The sequence below is a fragment of the Dipodomys ordii genome, unplaced genomic scaffold, assembly GCF_000151885.1.
Source record: "Dipodomys ordii isolate 6190 unplaced genomic scaffold, Dord_2.0 Scaffold9, whole genome shotgun sequence".
Taxonomy (NCBI): Eukaryota; Metazoa; Chordata; class Mammalia; order Rodentia; family Heteromyidae; genus Dipodomys; species Dipodomys ordii.
In genome coordinates, this window is record NW_012267225.1 from 18,690,402 (window position 1) to 18,717,210 (window position 26,809).

Genomic DNA, 26,809 nt, shown 5'->3' on the forward strand with positions numbered 1-26,809 from the left:
AAAAAATCCTTGCCTTATGCCATCTGTGTTAAAGACTATGAATGCCTATAACAGAGACAAACAAGACTTGAGTAAAATTCTGAAGCCACATGTAAAACCTAAATACAAGGCTTTGTTCCCAGAAAGAGGGGCTACTCATCAGAGAAAAAACACCTTGTAAGCAGAACTCGTAGATATAGTGGGGTGTATGGTTAGATAGGTCTACACATTAGAGGGACTATTAAACTCCAAAAGGCGATGGCTTAATAAGATGTATGCTTAGAGATAGGTATTTTTTCTAAATTATCCCTCTCTTCTTCCCAGGAAAATTACTGAAAAAAAACTATTACCTCTGAAACCACGAGTTTCAGGGGAAAGAAGAGGAGATTTATATGTCATCTAGAAGTTTTAACAAAATTATCCTAAATGTGCTCTTTAGGAGATTATCCTCAGCAGGAACACCCTTTGCAGAAAACTGCATGGGTTATGTCTGGGCATGAAGTAGTATCACATGCTCATCCAGTATGCATTTAGGAACAATTTCCCTCCTGTTGAAAGCCACAAACTAATGACCCAAGTTGCATATAATCAAAACATTTTACTCCCTATAAAATAGACAGAATCTGTTAATAATTCTATATTCATAAAGAGATGCCACAAACAAATGATTCTGCCAAGAATACAACCTAGGAATGAGTTCAGAGTTTACAGTTTCATTAACACTGAGTTCTGAACATTGTTAAAATATTAAATGGTGTTCAGGGAATCAGGAAGAAATCACACCATCCATGGCTAACTCCCAGAGAATAGCTATGTTGCAATGAAATGTTACCATGAACTCTTAATGCCTCAAGGGATATCATTAATGTGCCCTTGAGAAAATTGCTGGCTGGCAAGAAAGCTCACTCTTTATTTACACCTAGGGTTTTATTTACAGATAAACCTATGTACACCTACAGTGGTATTTAAGCCACATTCTGCTTCTTGGTATCAATCCATGCTTTATAAGATGATTTCCCTGAATAGCATCCTAGAAAACAAAAAGCCAACCTAGAAACTGTAGTGTTCAAGATATTCAACTATGTCAGAAGCCATTTTTCATACCTGAAATATGTTCATAAATGTCAAGGTGATGTTCTAGTGTAGGTGAACATCAGATACAGCATGTGTGCATCTGGAATTTTCTCTGCACATGCACATGAAATACATATCCATCCAGCAAAAATGGAGCTGGGTGTGAGTCCTAGAAGTTGTTCTCCTTGTTGAGGTGGTTGTTGTCAGTATTGAACAAAACTAGACTGGATATCACCAAGTTTCCAAACCAATGTTTTCTTTTCCTTTTCTTGTCAACAGAGCTTTGAAATCATATTGCATAGGAAAGCCACAGCAGATAGAGATGAACTAAATCTAGAGAGCCAGAAGAAAAAGCCATATTCCTTTGCTCATCAAAGGGACTGGGAGTGTGCCTAGCTTCCCTGCCCTGGAGAAGGGTTCCTTTTGTTGCGTGGCCCTCCATCTTCCATCCTCTACAGCCTACATGTTTCCACTGGCCGGGATTGTTAATGCAGCCTGTACCTTATGACTTCAGACCATGAGATTTCTAAAAGTTTATGTTAAAACTAGAGCTTTCTGCCTCAAACTGCAGTAGTAATCTGGGTTAAACCTAGATCGTTGAACTCTTCTTTTCCCAGAGAACAATAAGAGGACATCTCCACGACTAGTCATACTGGCTTATTCATCCCATCCACATCTCTCGTGTAAGCAGGATCCTGAACTGTGTTTCTGACTCTGCTAGTGCTCTGTCGCTCCATCCTCATCTTAATGGGGAAACAAAAGTCCCTAAAACACCGCTTGAAGTTTTCATCAAGAAAGGCATAGAGAATGGGATTCAGGCTGCTATTAGTGTATCCCAAGGCAATGCAGAAGTAGTAGCTGGAGAGAATAGCTGTACTGTGAGAGGTGCTGCCCAGAGCCTCCACAAGGATAAAAATGTGAATCGGGGTCCAACAGATGATAAAGACTGCCACTACCACCAGTACCAGCTTAGTGATCCGGCGCAGGTTTCGATCTTTCTCTCGAGAGCCTGAAAGGAGTCGAACGCTCTTCAGGCGCAGGATCATGAGGGTATAGCAGACGATAATAATGAGGACAGGGATCACAAAGGCAAATATGAAGACACAGATCTTCATGAACAGGTCCCACCAGTAATAGTCATCGTCAGGGAACTGCAAGATGCATTCGATGATATCCAAATCTGAAGGAGGTGATTAAAACCAACAAAACCTATTATTAGTAGTATTGTAACAGTGTTATAAAAGAGAGTTTGAATAGTCAGAATTTCAAAGGTCCAATCAGGATGGGTTACAGCGTTAGCCATCCAATCTTTGTACATAAAACAATGAAGCTAGAAAACCACTATCTATTGTTAGCATGCACAATGCTATAGATCTTTGATGGTGCTTAGTTAGCAAATATGATTTGTCTAGCAACGAAAGCTAATTTGACATTGATTGCCTGAGAGTAAAATTGCTCAACTGTAGAATGGACACTTATTTGTTATTTCTGTGTATTAAAGACTCTGTTGGAATGGAAATTAACATTCATTTGAAATAAATGGCTAAATATTTTAAATCAATCCATTGAATTTAACAAATACCAACTTGTCTAAATATTCCCTGTTTATGTGTGCTTCTAAATATCAATAGTAGAATCTATCTAAATATGATCAAGGTATTGTGAATGAATAGAACGATCATATTCATTATAATTGCTGAAACATGAAGGAGAATAAAAAGAGAAGGAGAAAATAAGAGGAGTAAAATGACAAATAAATCATCATGAATAATAATTCTAAATAAATCAGACACTTTCTTCATTTTTGCCAGTATTACTATTTAACTCAGATAAATGAATGTATGATTACTAAGAAAACTGCTTGATTGGCTCTGCTTCTCCTCACCAATATTCCTTTGGAATGACATTAGTATTAAAAAGAGCATGGGCCCAAGATCAATATATCTTAAACTACTTTCATGATGGGCAGGTGGTCCATGAACATGGTCCCCCAGGCTTTCCAAGCACTAGCCAGCCCCTACTTTCTCTTCCTGTCTCAGTAGTGAGCACATGTCAGACATATCTTTGTTTTCACTGCTCATCCCTTACAGATTAACATGACATTACCAATATCATAAGTGTAATTTTATCATAAAAGTATTTTTATTGGAAAAATATGCCTTGTGCCTTATGCTTATAATTTTAGATACTCAGGAGGATTAGAGCTGCAGGATCTCAGTTCAAAGCCAGCCTCGGAAGTGAAGTCCTACAGAGTCCATTTTCAATTAACCAGCAAAATGCGGGACTGGAGGTGGGGAGCAGGTGGCATAGTGCCATCCATGAGCCAATCAAACAAGATAGAACTTGAGGTCCTGAGTTCAAGCCACAGCACTGACACATATTTTTTAATAGTACAATAACAAGTAATTATTTAGGGTAGTGAAACTGCTATATATTCAAACGTTCATGATAGTCAACAAAAATGAACATATAAATTACCAGCTCCTCTTGGACACAGATAAGGCAGCACTCAGAGGCAAGTTTATACCTCTGAGTTCCTACATCAACAAATTGGCAAGATCTGAAACCAACAATTTAATGAGACATCTGAACCACCTTGAAAAAGAGCAGCAAGATGAACCCCAATCCAGTAGACTGAAAGAAATCATTAAAATTAAATCAGAATTAAACTAATTAGAGTCCAAAAATCCATAGAAAGAAATCAATAAAACAAAGACTTGGTTCTTCGAAAAAATTAACAAAATTGACAGACTCTGAGCAAATCTTATCAGAAAAAGAAGAGAACACACCCAAATAAACTCAGAGAAGAGAATGGAAACATCACCACACAAACAACCAAGATTCAGAACACTTCTCAAACCTTTTTGCTAATAAGTGTGAGAACCTGGCAGAAATGGACCTTTTCCTAGCAAATATCAACATGCCAAAACTAAACCAAGACAAGTTAAACCATCTTAACAGCCCCATATCAAGCATTGAAATAGAAACAGCAATAAGAGACCTCCCATCTAAGAAAAACCCAGGACCAGATGGATGTACAGCAGAATTCTACAAGGTCTTCAAAGAAGAGCTCACACCAATACTTCTCCAACTCTTCAATGAAATTGAAAGAGAAAGCTCACTACCAAACTCATTCTATGAAGCCATCATAACCCTCATTCCAAAACCAGGCAGGGACTCATCAAAGAAAGAGAACTATAGACACATTTCTTTGATGAACATTGATACAAAACTTCTCAACAAAATTTTGGCCAATTGACTTCAACAATTCAGCCAAAAAAAATCATGCACCATGATCAAACATGATTCATTTCAGGGATACAAAGCTGGTTCAATATACGCACATCAGTTAATATAATTCATCACATCAACAAGAGCAAGGATAAGAACCCCATGGCAATCTCAATAGATGCAGAAAAAGCATTTGACAAGATCCAACACCTCTTTATGATGAAGGTTCTGGAAAAATTAGGAATCCATGGAACATTCCTCAATACAATAAAGGCTATATATGACAAACCATATACTTAATGTTGAAAAACTAAAGCCATTTCCTCTTAACTCAGGAATGAGACAAGGATGACCACTCTCTCCACTTCTCTTCAATCTAGTATTAGAATGCCTAGCTACAGCAATAAGACATGATGCAAATGTGAAGGGGGTCCAAATAAGAAAAGATGAAGTAAAACTCTCCCTCTTTGTAGATGACATGATCTTGTATTTAAAGAATCCTACAGACTGCACTCCCAAATTACTCAAGCTGATTCAAAACTTTAGCAATATACCAGGGTATAAAATTAATCTTCAAAAATCAATGGCTTCCCTGCATGCCAACAATAAGAAAAGTGTGGCTGAAATCAGGAAAGCAACTCCATTCATAATAGCCCTACAAAAAATAAATTACCTAGGAATTAACTTAACCTAAGAAGTGAAGGACCTCTATGATGAAAACGTTAAAAACGTGAAAAAGGAAATTAAAACAGAACTTAGAAAGTAGAAAAACCTGTCATGCTCCTGGATTAGAAGGATCAACATCATGAGAATGGCAATACTTCCCAAGGCTATCTACTAATTTAATGCGATATCTACCAATACTCCAACCTCATTCTTCAAGGAAATAGAAGAGGCAATCCAAAAATTCATATGGAACAATAAAAGACCCCGAATAGCAAAAACGATCCTTAACAGAAAGAACAGTGCTGGAGGAATATCAATACCAAATTTCAAACTCTACTACAAAGCCATAGTAATCAAAAGTTTGGTACTGGCACAAGAACAGACCTCAGGACCAATGGAATAGAATTGAAAACCCAGAAATGAACCCACAGACCTATAGACCTATAGGGAGCTAAAAAAATAGAATGGAAGAAAGACACCCTCTTCAGTAAATGGTGCTGGCAAAATTGGTTAATCACCTGTAGAACACTAAAGCTAGATCCACATATATCACCCTGCACCAGAATCAACTCCAAATGGATCAAAGACCTCAGGGTCAAAGCAGACACTCTGAAAACATTACAGGATGGAATAGGAGAAACCCTAGGTCTCCTTGGCACAGACTGAAATTTTCTTAATAGAGACCCAGAAACAATAAATCAAAGAAAGGTTAGGCAAATGGGATTGCATGAAATTGCAGAGTTTCTGCATGACAAAGGACATATCTAGCAAGATCAATGGAAAGCCCAGGGATTGGGAGAAGATCTTCACTAGCCATACAACAGACAAGGGTCTCATATAAAAATATAGCTGGAACTCAAAAAATTAAATCCCTCAACAACAAATCCTCAAAGAAACAACTGCCCAATAAATAAATGGGCTAAGGATTTAAAGAGAAACTTCTCTGAAGAGGAAAGAAGGATGGCCAATAGACACATGAAGAAATGCTCCACCTCTCTAGCCATAAAAGAAATGCAAATCAAAACAACATTGAGATACCACCTCACTCCAGTTAGAATGGCTAAAATCAAGAACTCTATAACAATAGATGCTGAAGCGGGTGTGGACAGAAGGGTGCTTTACTGCATTGTTGGTGGGAGTGTAAACTTGTTCAACCACTTTGGAAAGCAGTATGGAGTTTCCTCAAAAGACTCCACATAGAGCTCCCCTATGACCCAGCAATCCTACTTTTGGCCATTTACCCAAATAATCATAAACAAGACCATACTAAAGCTACCAGCAAAGCTATGTTTATTGCAGCATTATTTACAATAGCTAAGATATGGAACCTACCCAGATGCCCCTCAGTAGATGAATGGATCAAGAAAATGTGGTATATATATACACAATGGAATTCTATGCTTCCATCAGAAAGAATGACATTGCCCTATTTGTTAGGAAATGGAAAGACTTGGAAAAAAATATATTAAGTGAAGTAATCCAGGCCCAAAGAAACATAGGTCCCATGGTTTCCCTTATTTACAATTACTAGTATATGTCTGAGAAAAGCAGAAATGGTTAGATAAGTTGATGTTAGGTGAAATGAACTCTAAGATAAGGACTCAATTTTTTTTCTTTCTTGCAATTGTTTCTAACATATTTATAAGATGATTTCTTTGTTCCTTTGTATGCTCCTCCCCTACGGTATAACCTCTGTTTTCACTGTATTTGATGTTGGTATAATTTGTGGAGGGGAAGGAAAAAAATTGTTTAAATAGGGATACAGGTGGACCCATTGTAACAATGAGAAGTACAAGCTGCTATGTCGAAAATGAACTTTACAACTTTGGTGGGGGGGGGATTGGATAAGGGGGGGTGGGGGATGGGAAGGGGAAACAAAGGAGGAGGCTACAATGCTTGATAAGAAATGTACTCATTATCTTACCCATGTAATTGTAACCCCTCTGTACAGTATTTTCACAATAAAAAATGTAAATCACAAATATAAAAAAAGAAAAACAAACTTTACACCTTTGGGGGGGATGTGGAGGGGGAGGAAGCGGGCTAGAGGTGAGGGGGAAGATAGGAAGGGATGGGAAGGGGAAACAGAGGAGGAGGCAACAATGCTTGATAAGAAATGTACTCATTACCTTGCCCATGTAATTGTAACCCCTCCTTATGTTATTTTCATAACAAAAAAGGAATAACTGTTTCTATTTGTAAGTATAGATACTGTAATGGTTTCTAAGCTATTATAACAATTGTAATAGACTATGCAATCCCCAAATACCTATACCTATACATATAAAATATGATTCAATATTTTATTTCCATGAAAGAAAAATATTGTGGATAATCATACTCAGTATTAAATACTGGTAAACACTGATGTTGATAAACACAGCAATAAATTTGGGCTTATGAAGATCATTCTGTTGAATTACATGCTAACATGAATCCTCTGAATAGCAATGCCAGCAAACCCTGAATTAGAGATTACCTAAAATGCTCCTGGTCATCCAGGAGTCTAACCACACAGTGAGGCACAGCATTTCAAACTGAATGTTATACTGAATGCTAAACTGAATGTCTTGCACCATATAAACAAAATGTGCTTTAGAAAATTTTTTAAAGCTTACTTTAATTTTTCACCATTTTCTCTTCCTTGATACACAAATCTATCTTCTACAATAGTGGTGGATATTTATCTCTATCAGTGTCTTCCTGGAAAAAAAAGTCTATCTTTGTTTTCTTTTTTAGAGGCCTAATTGAAACCTGTTCCTTTTAAGATATCATTTTCTGACAAAGAGTAGAAGAAGTATAGTGGTTAAATGTACAAGTGTAACTTGAAATATAAAAATCAGTTCTTCTTTGTCCTGGAAAGGACCCATTTTTTTTCATTATTTAGCCCATGCTTCTCTTCCTCTGCCTAGTATACAGATACTTGGCTCTTGAATTGAAATGGGATGAACAAATCTCCAACCTCAGAACTGTCCTAAATTTATTTCCATTTCTTATAGGCATGAAGAAGCAAAATCCAGTTTGAAGTTAATCGTATTTTAAAATGCTTGTGTGATAAATTGGAGCATTTCTTAAAAATTGTCAAGTATAACAGCTTATCACTTGCTGTTGCTATGCTAGATATTTACCTGAGATTCAGAAAAGAAACAATCGACTTTCATTTAAAAACAACCACCAAATGCCATTATGTACATTTGTCCAGAAACATAAAAGTAGTCACAAAAAGTAACCCTTAATGTAAGGTAAGGTCTTCAGACGATAATCTTGTGTCAAAGTAGGTTCATCAGTTGTAACAAATGTGTGTGGGGGGGGGGTTGTTGCTAATAGGGGAGACCATGTGTGTCATGGGAAAAGATGGAGTAATAAATGGGAATTCCCAATATTTTTCCATTCAGAACATAAAGATGCTCTAAAACAATTATCTAAAAACAAACAGAAATAAGCTATTCTTGTATCATGCAAATTAATGATAGTTTTAGCCTTTATGTATTTACTTATTTTTAATTTATTGTAATATTGAAGATTGAACTTTCACTTGAGCTGTGCCCCTAATCTCTTTTTGCATTTGTTACTTTCTAGGTAGAATCTTGCTTTATGTCTGGGCTGTGATCCTCCTACTTGTGCTTGTAACTGCGAATGGCAGACACTCAGCACTGTACCCAGCCATTGTGTTTCCCACAATTGGGCCATAACATGTAGCAGTGGCTGACATTGAGTATTATGATCTTGTTTTGCAAGCTGGTCTTGATCCTTGATGACCCCTGATCTCCACATCTGAAATAGCTAGGATGACAGGCTTGACTCACCACATTCAACAGTATCTAGCCTTAACTAAGGCCTGGAAAGTCCTTGCTATTCACATTCACCTATCAGTACTTACAGGTATACAAAGTTCCCTGAGCATCCAGTTACCTGCCTGATCATTCAATAGCAGCGATAAAATTAAAAGTGATTGTTCTTCTGTTTTCCCTTAGTGAGTTTTTCTCAGGACTAAAATACATTCTATGGCCTCATCTTTTATTAATAAAGCAAAATTCTTGAAGCAGTACTGCTCATCTTGGCTACAAGGCAATCCCCATGGAGAGCTTAATCTTGATATCTAGGTCAACTCAACCAGACCCTCCAGAGGTAGAATGGAGGCAGCAGTGTATGAGTAAGAACCCAAGCAAATTCCAATGCAATCCAGACCGAGAAAATACAGGTAAAACATCCTATTAGCATGAGGAAAGAACTGACATGTCCAAAAATGCAATGGATTTTTTTTTCTTATCTGTAACCTCCATACAGCTGTGAACCTGTGTTTGAATGGCCTACAGCCAAAGAAGCTGTCAAAATAGTGATAGGACCAGCATTGAAGGAGTAGGGAGAAAGAGCCAGCATGTTAATGATTTAGACCCTTAGAGAGAAAGAAAAGGAAAGGTATGTACCAGAGTTGCCAGGATCATGAATGTCAGTATCCTATGGTTTCATAATGCAGCCTCATACCCATACCTAAGATTTTGTTGCTGTTGTTATAAATAAGAGGAACTTATTGAGCACAGTTTGATTGGAGGGCAACGGGAAGACAATATTCACATATCTCTCTTCCTTTATCTTGTTACCTTCAAAATACTATTAAGATTATTCTTTTTTGGGGGGGGTCTGGTTGTGGGTCCTGAACTCTGGGCTTGGACGTTGTCCCTCAGCTCTTCAGCTCAAGGCTAGCGCTCTACCACTTGAGCCACAGTGCCACTTCCGGCTTTTTGCTTATGTGGTGCTGAGGAATCGAACCCAGGGCCTCATGCATGCAAGGCAAGTGCTCTACCACTGAGCTACCTTCCCAGCCCTTAAGATTATTCTTGAAGTCAGTTTTGATCATCAAATTTTTAATTAAAATATCAACATAGAAAAGGCTATGATTTCCCAAAATGTGTTCTGAAAAATCTAGTCTCTTCTATGTAGGAAAAAATTAGCAAGGGAGACAAGTAAATAAGAAGCCACTACAGATTGGATTTTCATTTTGCAGTTTCACAATCCCTCTAGATTCTAAAAAGCCCTTCCAGAATCAGAGACAGCTTGGGCATCTGTGTTCTGATATGATTATCTCATTCTGCATTTAGAAGTGAAGGGTCAAAAAATGGTGTATTTCTCATACTGCTTGGATTTAGGCATTACATTTCTAAATTTTAATGGCATTACACACACACACACACACACACACACACACACACACACTACTCATTCTCAAAGAAAAAGCTCACATAATTACAAGTCTGCATTTTTAGATAGGATGAAAATGCTCATTCTTACCTTCCCTGACTTTGGTACCACCAAGGACTAATGCAGATATGCCAACAGAAGATGACAGAAGCCAAATACAGATATTGATGATCTTTGCCTTCAAGGGTGTACGAAAGTCCAAAGCCTTCACAGGATGGCACACAGCAATGTAACGATCCACACTCATCATGGTCAGGGTGAATATACTGGTGAACATGTTGTAGTAGTCAATGGAAATTATAATCTTGCACAGAACATCCCCAAAGGGCCAAGAATTCATCAGGTAGACAGTGCTCTGGAAGGGCATGGTGGTAGTAACCAGCGCATCAGCCAATGCAAGGTTAAATATGTAGATGTTAGTTGCTGTTTTCATCTTTGTATAGCTGAAAGACAAAAAATAATAACGTTTCCCTCCATTTACCAGTTAAACTCATAAGGAAAATGGGGTTGTAACATGTTTTGGCTTATTTATTTTGCTTATTCATGCACTTATTCATTACCTAATCACTGAGTTTGTCTTATGTAAAAGGACTGTTCTAGATATTAACTATAGTAGGAAAACTGGACAAGAATGTAGGATTGGTTATTTTAGTGCTTTGTTCAAAGTTTTTAAATAAAATATATAAGGAATCAAGCCACTTGAGGAAATGGGTGGGGTTGGGAGAGATGGAGAAACCATGGAAGGGGTGACGTTGATCAAGATTCTTGGTACTCATAAATTGACATGTTGAATTGTACAACTACTTAAAGATAATAAAAATATTAAGATAAAATATAACATCAATAAATAGGTAGATATACATATAAGCCTTATAGTAAAGTTGATTATTTTACTGATAATTCATTTTATTCCTTTCAGAGTTGCTGATTTGAAGCAATTTTTAAAAAGTACTTTTTTAAAAACATGTAAAACAGAGATAAACATTTCTTTTTAAGGTTTTTTTTGAGAAATTAATCATTGTAATTATTCAAGCTTTGGAAAATGCAAAATGGAATTTTAAAATCTGTCCAATTGAAATAGCAAAACACAATTAGGTGTGTTGATTTCTGTTTGCCAGCTTGTCACTAGCCTGTCATTTATTTTAAGTATATTATATAAATAAAACAAGCTGAGTTCTTCACTTACGAAGCAACACCACAGTACATGGGAAATAATTCTGTCATTCTTTACTCCACTTAGTTTTGAGAGATGTTAGGGCACAAACTTTGTCTTATCTTTCAAAGAAAGGGACAGTAATTTTCAAGATAAACCAAAAACTTCATCACCATCACCATCAGCCTCTGCCATGGCCACCTGCCTCCTCTTTCTCTCCTTCTCCTCCTCCCCCTCCTTGCTACCCTTGAGCATTTGTGGCTAATGCTTTATCACTTGATCCACTGCGCCATTTCTGGCTTTTTGGTAGTTCATTGGAGATAAGAGTCTCATGGAGTTTCCTGCCTGGAAGTGCTTTGAATCATGATCCTCAGATCTCAGCCTCAAGAGTAGTCAGGATTAAAGGCAGCACTAGGCTAGCTTCTTCTTGCACATGTTTTGGGTGGCAGGGAGAGTAAACTTGAATTCAAGTCTTAGGCGCTGTCCGTTAGCTTTTACCCCTCAAGGCTGGTGCTCTACCACTTGAGCTATACTTTTACTTCTGGTTCATTTTTTTGTTGGCTAATTGGAGATAAGAGACACAGAGATTTTTCTGCCCAGGCTGGCTTTGAACCTCAGTCTTCAGATCCCAGACTTCTGCCTAGACAGGTATAAGCTACCAGTACCCAGCCAATTATTTGTTATATTTTAATGTGTGGTTTAAAACAATTCTATTTTCACTTAAATATGAATTAAGAGAATGCTTCCTTAGAAATCAATTTAGTAGTAAACATTCCATATGATCTTACCAAGTTTTTAGAAGCCATGTGTTAATTGTTTTCCCCACATCTCAGGTTTTAGATCTTATCACAAGGGGTTTATCCCTGACTAAATTCAATACCAAAATTCCACATGAGAAACATCTTTTAACACTTAGTGATCTCCTTGGATTAAGGAAAGTATGATATGCCCTCAGGCAGGCTGAGTTTGAATCACTATATGACCTCCTGATTCTTAGTCCTTGCTAAATAATAATAAACCCCAACTTGGAAATGATGAGATAAGGTAAGAGATAGCCTGATTCAATGGATCTGACATATAGGCTACATTTCATCCTCACTATCCACTGTCTTTCCTGCCCATCAAATCTCTCTTCTCTTCTCATTCAGAAATAGAACATTGTAAAGACTGGTATCCATTTTGGTGCTCTGTTAACAAAGGAGTAATTTAATCTGGGAAGTGAAGAATTTATTTTAAAATGTTTGGCTTTCATGTTTTTACCTAAGTATTGTTAAATGACCTATGACTTAAAACAAGAAAAAGAAAAGAAAAATCTGTGGCCAAAGGTTTATAGCATAGGCTTTCTAAAAGCACAGATAATTAAGCAAGTATAATTACTGAGAGGAAGCTAATGTTACCAATATAAAGATTAAAATATAATTATTTATTCAGATGCAATCTTCTTAAAATATGCCTTTATGTTTGAAAATACATCTTACAAAATAACTTCTACTCTTTCAACTTTCTCCCCCTCCTCAACTCCTAGATACTAGCAAAAGGTCCATCAGGAAGTAACCTTGATATTTATTTTTACATTTTGTGACCTTCGTTATGAACTTTTACCAGTATTTCATACTTCATAAAGTTAGGCATAGGCTATGGTTAGACTACAGCTGGGTTATAGTCTTTTTCCCCCTCCAACTTAAACTTTTCCATTACCATAACAAATACTCAAGATAGTCAACTTATAAAGTTGCTAAAGTTGGTTCCTTGTTGTGCAGGTCCTAGTTCACAACTTGTTGTCCCTGTTGCTTTGGGACTGTGGCAAGCAGAATGTCATGTCAGAAGCTAAACCACCCATTTCATCACAGGGGAAGAGTTATAAGAAGGACACTAGGGTCCTCAAATCCCCTTCAAGGCTACACCTCCAATAACACAACTACCTCCCACTAAGCACCACCCCCTAAAGGTTCCACCACTTCTCAACAGCACCAAGTTGGGACCAAGAATTTAACACGTGGGTCTTTCAGTGACACTCAAGATCCAGTCTTAGCTAGGGTCACTATCCAACTTGAGCATCATTTTCCCCATCTATAAAATGGAAAATAATATTTACCTCATAAAGTTGTAGAGATAATTAATGAAAATGACCTGACCCAGAGAACATGTCTAATTTATTTAATGTTTCCTAACTCTTCCTCCTCCTCCTCTTCGGTGGACACAATAGCACATGAAACAGATGGAAATACAGCTTCCAGGTAATGCTCATGGTTATATTTACCCAATTTAGTTTTCACATAAAAGATAGACGTAAAAATGAACCCGGGAGCTGATATCCTGGAAGAATATAAATGGAATAATATATAAATTTGATAAAATATAACATGAGTCTTCATCACATATTAAGTGATATCTTGCAGTCTGCCATTCTACATATTTATAACAAAAAGAAATACGAAACTACATAAGATCTATACTTATCAAGAGTTCAAATTATGTCATCAGATCTCAGAATGAGAGCTATGAATATGACTAGTATCAAATGACAACTTACTCAGGCATTGTGAACTGTTCTATGGACTTTATCTCATTTATTTATTTGTTTATTTATTATCTCATTTATTTATTTATCTCAGTATATCTCATTTACTTCTCACAATAAGTCCCACATGGTTGGGTTTAATATCCTGAGTCTATAGATAAGAATTACAGAAGTTTCTTAAAATTCCTCCAAGTAATAGTTATAAAAGGCAGAACAGAAATTCAAGTCCTAAAATTTTAATAGGAATTCTTATATTCCTACATCTCTTTTCAACATTTTTTCATTTATAAGATTTAGTGTTTTAATATCCATGTATTATATCTGACTTTTACAACTGCCCTTGTACTTGACCCTTTAGATTTATGTGATTTCCTCCTGATAGCTGAAGAAAATCAAATTTGGGAAACACAGAGGATTTTGTAGCCTAGGTAGCTGAGTTGGAACCTTGGTTGGGAGAAGCTAGGAGAGGTGTTAGAGGTTGGCTCTAATAGGGGTCTAATGGCACAAATCACAAACCTGCAACACGGGAAGAGGAGACTCCCACAGGTATAATTAAAATGAATGAATAGCTTGGTACTTACTGATGGCTCACACCTATATTCTCAGCTACTCAGGAGGCTGAGATCCAAAGATTCTGGTTCAAACCCAGCCCAGGGAGGAAAGTGGTAAGATTCTTATCACCAGTGAAACACCACAAAGCCAGTAGTAGAACTGTAGCTCATAGTAGAGTGCTAGTCAAGAGTGAAAAAGCTAAGAAACAGCATCCAGGCCCTGAATTCAAGCCCCAGTACATACACACACACACACACACACAAATAAACCAGAAGTTCAATAAGTATTTGCTGATAGTCTTTTACGTGCTATACTAGACTGTATACTATGACCATATGAATCTAAAACAAGACCCTTTCCCTCAGACAGAGTCTGGTTAAATCCTTGGGTGTTAATTGGATTTAACCACAACAAAACCTTTAACAAACTTTCCATTCACTATAGATCCACTGGTGAAAAGCACATAAGCTTTCTTGGTATGACAGGAAATGAAATTGTTTCCTTTTTCATCCACAAAGCTTTGTAAAAATTCACAAGTATGTCAAGTCAAATGGCATCATCTGGGTGGGAAGCTTGGGCTTGTGTGGAAAGCTGGAGGAGGTCTGGCAGCAAATGGTAGCACTTTTTAGCATACACATGGCAGGAGCATATGGCACAAAAAGAGCAAAGCCTGGGAGTTGTCCTTACTAAACAGGATGGTAATACAAATCTGGAATCTACAGTGTAGTGCACTGGACAGAAGGTAGAAACCAGATCATGATGAAAGGTCAAGAAGAGAGGTCAGGGTGTGAGCCTCAGAGGAGGATGTTTCAGGGAGCTAGAAATGCTCCCCTAGGACATTTAAATTCAAGGCTTCTTTTCACAAAAGAAAGGAAGAATGGCTTCTAAATCTGAATCCACAGACATTTGGGTGATAGTAAGAGAAACAAAGTTATCTGCTGAGATGTTAGGATTAAATATCCACCAAAGTTTTATCGGAGACTGGGATACTAACTATGCTAGAATTGAGGCACAAACAGGAGGAATGTGGATCTTATGATTCGGGGTTCTCAGAGCTTCAAATCCCCTCCCTGTAGCTGCTGGGCTCAGACAATGTACAAGTGGAAAACATAAGGATTGCATTATTGGTGTCCTTTGCTAGAGAGGCATATTGCTCAAGGTTATATTCTGTTTTTTAAATTTTCATTTATGCTTCTTTAATCAGGAACTTCATTTCACCCTCATGACAGGAATACAATAACCCATTAATCATGATGACTGATTGCCAGCATCCTTTCAGCTTTATTGATTGCTGTCACTTTTAGCCTTTACCTGCACTGTGCCCCTGTTGATGTCCACACACCCTCTTTCTTCCCTCCAGTGTGTTCCTGTTCTCTCTGCTGTCTGCTCACTTCATTTTTTTCACCATATTCTCAAAGTGGCCTAACCTATGGACAGCAACCTGTTGCATTGGAGAAAGTCTGAAAAGTAAATTCAACATATAGACTTCAGCCTTTAAGAGCTTTAAATGTAGTCCAAATTATAATGAGAACTAAAAGGATACACAGATGAGAAGGATCTGAAATTTTAAGGCGTATTTTAGAAAAGAGAGAACCTGGCAGAACTTAGAGCTTTGAAATCAAGTTGGACAAAAAGAAGGGCCTGATTGCTAATGCACAGGGGATAGAGGGTGGTGATATTTTTTTCAGTTCACACACACACAGCTGAGAAGTGATAAGAGGCTGTTGAATGGGAATTATGGCACTGAGCCAAGAATAACCTTGGACTCCAGGAGACAATCTCATTAAGCATTTATTGATAACTTATGATGTGACAGCCACTGTTTTAGGAATTTTATATTATCTGATAAAGTTGTCATGATGATTAAATGACATATACATAAAATGACTTAGCACAGGGCCTGCTCCTGATAATTGCTCAGTGGATGCCAGCCATCACTGTGATTCTTGCTACAGCTACTGCTGCTGCCTTTCCTGTCATTATTAATTACCTACCAGCTCATAGGATAAGCCCAAAGGATGACATTAATCCTGCTTTTCTGGAAAGGAAAAGTCTGAGAAGAAAAGTTTTAGAAATATTCACCAAGTTTCTCAGGAGTTCTCAGAATCCTTATCTATTAAATCCATCAGGGATATCATTTCCAAAGATTCTTAAGGTATCAGGTATTTTTATCAGAAACAATGAAATTCTATGAATTCTGCCAATTCTGGAAGCTAAAAATTGGAAAGGATTCTGCTTAGTGGAGCTAAGTGTGCATCATGAGTATCTGAAACATGTAATATGAGGAGAGGACACAATCCAAGAATGAACACTGATATAAAGCATTACTGGGATGCCCTGTGGGACAAACATGGCATCTCAGATTTCCATAGGTAATACAGCTGTCTCTTGGAATCTACCAGAGGCTGGTGCCCTGACCCCCACAGATACCAACATCCATGAAAGCTCAAGGTTTTCATAAGAAATAATACTTTATTTTCATGTGACCTTCACATACCCTCCTCTACACTTTAGATCATCTCTAGATGATTTATAATATCTGAAAACAATGCAAATGTTATGTAAATAGTCATTTACTATTCTGCATAGAGTACAGTGAGATTTTTGAAGCTTATACTTGATAAGGCAAGATAGGACATCTGTAAGGAAACCAAAGATATGAAAGGCCAACTGTGCACATTTTGGAGACAAAAAAAAAGGTTCAGAGGAAATTGATAATTTGACTAAAATCACAACTATTGAGAGAGTAGGAATTCAAATCTTGGTATCAATATAACACAAGAGAAGGAAGAACAATTTTAAAGTTTAGTGGTCATTTTTCTGAGTGGACTCATATATTGCAAATACTTACAGTCCCATGGAATATACCTGAAGAAATATTGGTCAGTTAAAAAAAAACAACAACCAAAAACCAGAGTGTGGCCAAATGCTACCAAACCCTGGGACCTGTCAGCTTTCTCACCATATTATTCCTGCCCACGACAAAATTCAGGGGTGAAGGAGTACCTAGTGGTAGATACCTGCCTAGCAAGTATGGGGCTCTGATTCAAACCCCAATGTGCCAATTTCAACACAAACAATAACAATACTGGAAAACACTGGAAAGACCAAACTCAATAGGAATATAACACCAGGGAAGGCAGACCTTTCTAAAAGACAATGGGAAATTAGCTTGATGAGAAGCAAACTTGGGAACTCTTTTCTCTGCTTTGTAATAAGCATGCTTAATTCACTTTCCTAGATATGTTTTCTAGACGGACAATGTTCTAAGTTTTATGTTTTAAATGATAAAAAGGGGTAGGAAAAAGGGAAAGTACTTGTCAAAAATTAAAAAAACTTCAGTTATGAGATTAATAAATTCAGAGGATCTAATGTACAGAATAATGACCAGGGTTAATCATACTGAACTGAATACTTGAAATTTGCTGAAAACAGCTCTTCAAGGTGCTCATTATATATATGTTCACATGTACAAAGGAGCAACCACCATGACAAACTATCTATAACTATCTATAACATGTAAATAGAAAAGGTTTATTTTGGCTCACTGTTTCTTGGAGGGTTTTACATGGCTGATTGGCCTATTTTGAGGAGAAGCCTGTGGTAAAGTAATAAATCATGGCAGGGGCATAGGGCAAAAGAAGCCTCTTCACTTCATAGCAGCCAGAAGCAAAAAGAATGAGAGGAAGGAGCAGGAGTCCCAATATCCCTTTCTGAAGGTACTCTCAATGACCTAACTTCCTCCCACTGGGCCCTCTCTCTCTCTCTCTCTTTCTCTTGGCCCATCATGGGGCCTGAACTCTGGGCCTGGGCGCTGTCCCTCAGCTCTTCAGCTCAAGCCTAGTGCTCTACCACTCGAGCCATAGTGCCACTTCTGGCTTTTTGTGCTTATGTGGTACTGAAGAAGCAAACCCAGGGCCTTATGCATGCAAGGCAAGCATTCTACCACTGAGCCACCTTCCCAGCCCAGGGCCCTGTCTCTTAAATGTCCTACCACCTTCCACTAGCACCACAGGCTAGTGACCAACACTCTAAGCATTTATGTTTTTAAGAGACATTCAAGAACCAAACTATACCACAAACCTTCATGTTTATTTCTGTAAACAGTTTTCTTTTTTTAATATTTTCCTTTCATCCTTTCCTTTCTTTCTCTCCTATCTTCCTTTCTTCCTTTCCTCCCTTCTTCTCTTCTTTCCTTTTTTCTTGTTTCTTTTCACTTTTACTCCCTCTTTTTTCCTTTCTCACTTTTCCTTGACCTGATGTTGCATGTTGGATAAACTAGACTTGAACTTTCAAATCTTCTTTTCAGCCTTCTGAGTATTGGAAGTATGCACATGTGCCATCATACCAATTGTACACCCTGAATGCATACAATATTTGTGAAACCTCAGTCAAGCTTGGGGTAGATGGACAAACCTCTAGACTCAGGATGATAATGCTGTGTCAATGAACACTCATCAGTTCTAACAAACATCCAACTCTAGTTAGAGGGATATTCACAGCATCTCCCAATACAAAAAGACTGAATATGAGAGAGCAAATAGTATATAGAAAATCTGTACTTGCCAGTCAGTGATGCTATGAATATAAATTATTGTTTAGAGGAAACAAGAGGTTTTGCATTGTACAGTTTCCAAATATATTTTTTCTTTTTTCCTTTGGTTTATTCCCTTTTGTCACTGTTTTTTTATTTCTGTACACTTTGTGTTCTATATAAGTTTATCTGATTTGGGGATAAGAAGACAAAGCACAGAAATGCTGAGACAAAGGGCGAACCAATTAAGCAGTGAAACCACTACACACTATGCTAGAAATGAACTATACAACTTGAGGAAGGTAGGAGGGGGAAGTGAAAGAATGAGGGAGGAGGTGACACTGTTCAAATAGAAATGTACTCATTACCTGACTTATGTAACTGTAACTTCTCTGCATATCACCTTTAAAATTTAAATTTTAAAAAGTAAAAATATATATTAAATACAAATAAAATGATCAAGGACAATAATGATGATCTTGATGTGACTTCTCAGCAATGATTTGGAAATAGGTGTTTGCTCCATTAGATTTCCAATATTTTCAGTTACAAAATTAATTTGCAAAACATTCTTCAATATTGCTTGCTGTTGAAATTATTTTTTGTGAAAGGGTAGGAGGTAATTCATTTTTTAAGAAAAGAAAGGAAATTCAGTCATTGTTTCTGAAAGGACCTGACTTTGACAGTTCCTTAGTCTGTGCATTCTAAATGTGCATCAGGCCTTGGAAGTTCCCCAGACTTGCTCTCCCATGTGCATGGGCAAGAGAGCTCCTAGCCATAGAATCACAGTTCCCACACAGATAGTTACCAATTCACCACAGTTGCTTCATACCAAAGAGGCAGTCTGTCCTGCAGGGCTGTGACTAGGAAAGGAGGCTCGCCAGTGTCCCAGGAATGACTCAGCCTTTCGTCTCAGTAGTAACTGCAGCATACTGATGCTACATAATGATGTTACTCACAGTACTAATATTCTAACATATCCAGTCTCTCATATCAGGAAAAAGCTTCTATATACCAGTGCCCAGAATAAAACTGCAGGTCACTAAGTCGTATGGTGTTTCTTAGTGTGCACCTACCTGGATACTTAGAAATATATGGGTATTCAAGCATAGTACTCTGTCTTTCTACAGACATACAATTTAGGGAAGGTCAAACCACAGGCTGGAAGTAGAGGCCCAAAGTTTCCCATTCTCCAATGAACCTTTGGAGAGATGAAAAGCATCAGGGAACAGAGTGAGCATTACAGTTGAACAGACTTAGGCCTGGATATTAGATTAGTAATGCAGAAACTATGGTTCCTTAGATAGACACTTGGCCCTCTGTAGTTTCATTTCTTTAAGTGATAATAAGTGGTCTACATGTCCAACAGGAACTCAGAAGATTGTTCCTATGGTCAGTGCTGATATATGTATGCTCCTGATTATGTCAGTCCTGATACCAAGGCCTCCTTGTCCAGCTGCTAGCCAGTCCCTTTGGGATTTCTCCATTCATCATGTTTTCCTTATCTTTCACTTAAATTTGATTTTGCTTGGCAAGTCAAAAAAGTTTTAAACAAATAAATAAGCAATAATTCACAAGTAGTTATACACTATTATCCCATCCCTAGAATCTATTCTGGCAAGTGTGGAAGTATACATCTCAGGAGGCAGAGGCAGGATAGTGAGTTTGAAATCAGCCTGTTCAACTTAGCAAGAGCCTGTCTTAAAACAACAACAACAATAAATCTATCCATATATAAATGTATGTATTCTAAGATATATACAGCATTCTCTCTAAAGAAAGAAAGAAATACCTACTGGCTGAGTTTTCTGTTGAAAAAATAAACCTTATTCTAGACCTTCTTTGTTCTGAGTAAGATAGTTCTAAGCCAGTATTATTTGGGCACTTGAGCCCACATAAACCAAACTTTATAAAGGCAACTGTACTGAAACTATATCATTATTTTAGGTTTTTAGTGAGCATTGAACCTCCAGGGACAAGAACAATTGAGTGCATCCAGAAGTTAATCTGGAGCAGGGAGGTACTAACTGCACAGTCATACCAAGATATTGCTGCTCAAGAGATACAGCAGTAAGATAGATTAATGGAGAGGAATTCTTCCTTCTTGGGGAGAAATAAACCCCTCCTAATGGTACTAGTGAGACAAACACCAGAGAAACTGTAAAGTCCATAGAATCAAGAAATAATTTTTTGTCTATAGTCTATTAAAATTTAAGAGCTGTACACTGAATCTATAAATAGGTTCTAACTCTTTCTCCCTTAGTTCCCCTTCCTTTCCTTTCTACAGCTGTTTAGTTTCCTTAAAATGGTTGTAACAAGGTTTCAGCCTTCATCTGTGATCATGCATCCTGCAGAGAAGGAAACAATTTTAGCTAATCCACAAAAGCAGTTGCAATGAAACTGACTCTCTATTTAAAGAGGTTGTCAAACATGTACAAATTGCTTGAGAAATGAATGATATGCTCTTATTTTTGAAGTTATTTTTGCTACATTGGCATTAAAGAAAAAGTTTGATACTGATTCCAAGACAGAACTCAGGAAAATTAAAGCCTGTTATTTTTGCTTAAAAACATTCCAAAATAGGTATCTGATGTTCAACAGGGACCATAAAATGATGAATTATGCAGGAATGACCATTGTACCTTAGTGTTTTGTAGTGCAGTGGTTTGGTGGTAACACTAAAGACTGTGAATGATATATCTATATCTATAGCTTATATAGATAGGCTATAGATTATATGTAGATTTTTATGTATAGATATCTAGTATCTATATATATAGATATCTAATATTCCATATCTATATCTAGATATTAGATGTCCAGATATCTAGATATCTCATATACAGATATACATATAACTAGATATTTATATATAGATATCTAATATTTATCTCTATAGATATGCCTACATCTCTCTTTCTTTCTCTCTCTCTCCCTCTCTCTCTCCTTGTCTCTCTCTCTCTCATATATATATATACATATATATATATTCACAAATACTTTGAGGAGGCAGATAAGAGATTACACGTGGAAGGAACAGACCCCACATAGAAGGACCTGATCTAGGTCCTTTCCAAATTTGCATATTGAAGTAATACCTTTGATTTCAGCACCTCAGTATGTGACTATTTGAAGATCAGGCCTTCAACAGATACTTACAGTTCATGAGATCATAAGGGTAACCCGTAATCTGACATGACTGATGTATTTATAAAAAGAGGAGATTGGGAGACAGTTGTGTACAGAGAGAAAACCATGTGAGGACATAGGGAGAATACAGCCATCTGTAAGTGTCACAAAGAGTCGAGTGGCTCCAGAGAAACTGCTGATACTGACACTCAGGGGACTTCTTGCACCCAAAACTATGAACCAATACATTTTTGAGCCAACTCTGGTGACACACACACCTATAATTCCAGCATTGATCAGGAGTTCAAAGACAATCTGGGCTACATAGCAAGACCCTGTCTCAAATATTAAAAAATAATGAAAATAAAAACTGAATTTTTGTTTTGTAAATCACCAAGTTTGTGGTACTTTGTTATGGTAGACCTAGCAGACTAACTAAGCAGACCTAGAAAATAAAGAATCATAGAACCATCCAGAAGGGAGGGAGTTAGCAGAGTCTTTAAAAAGAGAGTGGTAACTGGAAGGGAAAGATAGGAATTTAAGACTTTCCACAATGAACCTGAAAAAATGGATAAAACAATAGATGAAGTCATTGAGAGTGTGAGTGCCAGTCAGATGTGTCACCTAAGCTGGACTATAGCTCCCACGTTTTCACACGCTCACAAATGTGTTACTATGAAGGCATTTTTTAGATGTGATCAGAGTTTATAATCAGTTGACTCAGCAAAGGAGATGGTCCTAGAACATCAAGATGTGGGAGATCCATCAGGGGAATATAGCCTGAAGATCAGAGTTAAGATTCACTGAAAAAGAAGAAATTCTACCTGCAGATGGCAGCTTACTTTTCCTGCCAGCTCTACAATCTCTTACGCCAATTTTCTGCAAGAACTCTCTTGGTTATATTTCCAGTATTGGTTCCACTTCTCTGGCTGAACCTTGACTCAAGCAGAGAATGTGCCAAATGAGGACCAAAAAAAAGCTGAGGAGAAAACAGAGAATAATTCCATCACATAGGAAACATCACAGGAAAAGAAGGGGAAAAGGAGAAGAGGAACAAAGAAAAGCCTCCAAAGCAGTGGAGAGTGAGAAAACTGAGGAGACAATTCTGTAAGAGAACTGAAGGATCTGAGATTGGTCAGTTATGCCCAACCCTTCAGAGAAGGTAGCAGCAATTGGCTGAAGCAGGAGCAATAAGGTATAGTAAAGGACTTTCAAGGTCAGCACCAAATACAAGGGACAGATCACTGAAGAAAGTGGGAGGAGACAAGGACATGAAGAAGGATCATTCCTCCACAGAGCTTACCTTCCTGTAGTGGGCAGCAGGATGAAAAGACCGTAGCTAAGGGAAAGTTGGTGCATATTGGGCTTTTAGTAGGATAGGAGATACTTGAGTATGTCCAGGTGCTGAAAGGAACAAGAATCGATGGCAGAGAGAGATAGCAGATGGAGTAGGAAGGATATAAATGAAACAGCAAAACCACAGGAGACAGTGAGATTCAAAACACAGGAGCAGAAGTTAAGGAAAGTGATGTGACTTTCCTCTGAGATGAATCACTTGCTGTCAGCATGCATGTGAGAAGGGGCTTAGCAACTGGACTCTGTCTCAGTGAATTACTCTTCACTTTTTCTCCTTTTGAGACAAGATCTCACTATATAGCCTAGGGTGGTCTTGAACTTGTGATCCTTCCACTTCTACTTCCCAAGATGAAAGAAAAGAACAAAACACTCTAGAAAGAGCTTGGGCCAGAATATTTTGTTCTTTTTTTTTCATTTTCTAGTTCCATTATCAGCTGTCTTGTTTCTAATAAAAAAGTGAAGTCAAGGTGGTGCATGCCTGTAATTTCAGTCCTTTTTTTGTGCATAGTATCTAAGGGCTATTTTAGATTTTTTTCATTCTTTTTAGTCTTGGTCTAGAGAACCATTAAAAAAAAAGGTACAGTGATGGCTCACACCTGTAATCCTAGCTACTGGGCAGGAAAGTCTGTGACATTCTTGTCTTCATGAACCACCAAAAGTGACACTGGGGCTCAAGTTGTAGGATTGTAGAGTACCACTCTTGAGCAAAAAAGCTAAGAGACAGTGTCCAAGCCCTGAGTTCAAGCTCCAGTACCAATATGCACACACACACACACACACACACACACACACACACACACACACACCAAACACATGTTACAGATCAACTAGAGATACAGCCTTTCAAAGTGAAGAGTTTAGGTGCTCATTCCAGTAACAATAAGTTGGGTCTGTTCACTTACATACTTACTATTATATAAGAAGGAAGAGAGCTGATGTTTTACATCAAGAATCCTCTTTTTTTTTGTAACAATATTTCATTTCCAACCTCATGACTTCTCTACTTAGATCTCTTAATAACTGTAATCTAGAATAGTTATCTTTTCTTTGATCTTCTCTCTAATGGTGATCAACTCTGAGAATACTTTGCTGATTATTTTGGAGACATGGAGATGGAATCTAAGAGACTTTCCTGCTTGGGCTGACTTCAAAACACAATCTTCCAGATCTCAACCTCATGAGTGGCTAAGATTACAGATATAAGCCACTAGCATGTGACTAAATAATGGTTCTTAGTTTTAGAGAACAGATAAACATGGGCTGGGGATATGGCTTAGTGGTAGAGTGAATGCTTGCATGCACGAAGGCCTGGGTTAGATTCCTCAGTACCAAATAAACAGAAAAAGCCAGAAGTGGCAGGCACTGTGGCTCAAGTAGTAGAGTGCTAACCTTGAGCAAAAGAAGCTCAGGATAGTGCCCAGGCCCTGAGTTCAAGCCCAGGAAAAAAAAAGGCCTAACATTCCAAAGACCTACCACCTCTACAAAGACAAATAAAAATATTTTGAATAGTTATTTTTATTATGATGGTTTCCCAAGAGAAAAACTCATGTTATTGTAGATAATACTCTAAAAATTCGTGATAGAGAATATTTCTCAAGACTAAAGTCAGAATAAAAATGAATAACAAGAAAAAAATCAGTTCTTCATTCTTTCAATGTCCCTAATCTGGAGTGACTTGTATCCTCCCTTCATTTGGCAGCGGGTAGGGGGAGACTGGTCTAAGAAATGTAAGCTTTGTATTCATTCTCAGATTGCCAAAGCATTGGGTCTCTCTGATGCAAAACACGTTTTCCTTCCTTCTTTCCTTCCTTCCTTCCTTCCTTCCTTCTTTCTTTCCTTCCTTCCTTCCTTCCTTTCTCTCTGCCTCCCTCCCTCCTCCTTCCTTTCCTCCCCCCCTCTCCCACTTCCCTTTCCCCTCCTTTCTCTCTGTCTTTAAAAAAGAATCACTTCATTTACCAGAAAGTTAATGTGTATGTAAATAGTTGGAATTTTATCAGAGGAAGGTAACATTAAGAAAATTACACAAGGGAACAATAGAAGGGTAGAAAGGGTGAAAAATAGTAAAAATAGTAAAGCAATTTTTGAAAATGCGCACAGAGGCAGTTTAGAAGATAAATATTAGCTGGTTAATTTACAAGTCATTGATACGCAGAAGAAATAAGAAGGGTGCCATATGTGTATCAACCACCCTAAATAGTATATTGGCTTCTGTTTCATAAGCCATGACACTAGTCTGATGACTCATAGGCAAGTCTGAATTGTCTCCAGTGCATTTGGTGGACTTCAAATTCATCTCCAGAAATATTTACAAAGGACAAACCGAAGTGCTGTAAACCGAAGCGGCCACCAAGCCTAAGGCCATGCAGATCAACTAGTTTCTTTACCAAGAGACTTTAAACTTAGGGCCTAAACCCAGCTGCCTTCCCCACAGACTGCTCTCAACCCCTGTACTTTCCCACACAGGGTTTCCAGCAATGACTTGGAGCCCTGGGTTCTATTGGGGTGCAGATTGCTCTTAAATCGCCCTCGGCACTCAGGCAGCAGCTCTCAGATTCACTGTAGCAGAATGCCTAGAATCCCCACTTAAAAAACTCTCACAGGAATTCCATCACCTCTCAAGATGCCAACCTCTTAGAATTCCCGGAGCCCTGGAGGGCAGAGAGTCCCCATCACCCCAACTGGCTCGGTCCCTGCTCCGCCCAGTCACAACTGCATCCTCAAAGCTGTGTGCTCACCGGATGATCACGAACATGACCAGAGAGTTGCCCACCAAGCCCACCACGAACACCACGGAGTAGATCGCGGTGATGATCACCGAGATAGCCTGGGAGATGTGCGCCGACTCCAGCGGCGTGTCCTCGGAGCTGGCACTGCCGTTGTTGTTGGACTCGGCCCAGCCCGGGAACCAAGCACTGCCATTGGGGATCGGGCAGGCACTCGGGGCGCAGTTGGGGCCTGGCGTGTCGCGGAAAATCTGGACTGGGGAGTCCATTGTGGGGCGGCTGTTGCTGGAGAGCGAGGAAAAGCAGCACCTGCGGGACTGACACACACACACACACACACACACACACACACAGAGAGAGAGAGAGAGAGGACAGGTTAGACTCAGATGCAAACTTTGCCGGCGTGCAGAGGCTGGCGAGGATGCAGACTGGCAGCCCTTTGTCACCCAATCCCGCCGCACATCCCGGCGTGGGGCGGGGGGCAGAAGGGATCAGTGACCTCTCCTTGACACTCCTGTCATCTGAGGGGCTGCTGGGGACCAGGCAGGAGTGGAGAGAACTCCTGTCTCCTCCAGCTGAGATGCCCCCTCCCCTGGCACTGGTGGAACTGTCCCCAGACTAGGCTTCCAAGGATAAGGAACACCTCCTCGACTCCCGGGAGCAGCCAGCATCAAGCCATAGCTAGGATACAC

At 38.4% G+C, this 26,809-nt stretch overlaps 1 protein-coding gene across 1 annotated transcript; it reads right to left on the reverse strand.

Annotated features, from left to right (window-relative positions):
* Positions 1-1,613: 1,613 nt before the first annotated feature.
* On the reverse strand, positions 1,614-26,431 carry Oprk1 (opioid receptor, kappa 1). Its single transcript, XM_013009281.1, has 3 exons — positions 26,130-26,431; positions 10,240-10,592; positions 1,614-2,233 (listed from the first exon to the last, which is right to left on the reverse strand). The coding sequence occupies exons 1-3, from the start codon at positions 26,384-26,386 to the stop codon at positions 1,701-1,703; spliced, it is 1,143 nt and encodes a 380-aa protein (XP_012864735.1). The 5' UTR covers positions 26,387-26,431; the 3' UTR covers positions 1,614-1,700.
* Between the last annotated feature and the right edge of the window lie 378 nt (positions 26,432-26,809).

Bases quoted from the DNA above. Each gene is read 5' to 3' on its own strand.
- Oprk1 (XM_013009281.1), bottom strand. From the start codon at position 26,386: ATGGACTCCCCAGTCCAGATTTTCCGCGACACGCCAGGCCCCAACTGC. The intron at 10,593-26,129 runs GTGAGCACACAG...TTTGTCTTTCAG, and splicing joins GTCATGTTCGTGATCATCCG to CTATACAAAGATGAAAACAG. The intron at 2,234-10,239 runs GTAAGAATGAGC...CACCTCCTTCAG, and splicing joins TGGTACCAAAGTCAGGGAAG to ATTTGGATATCATCGAATGC.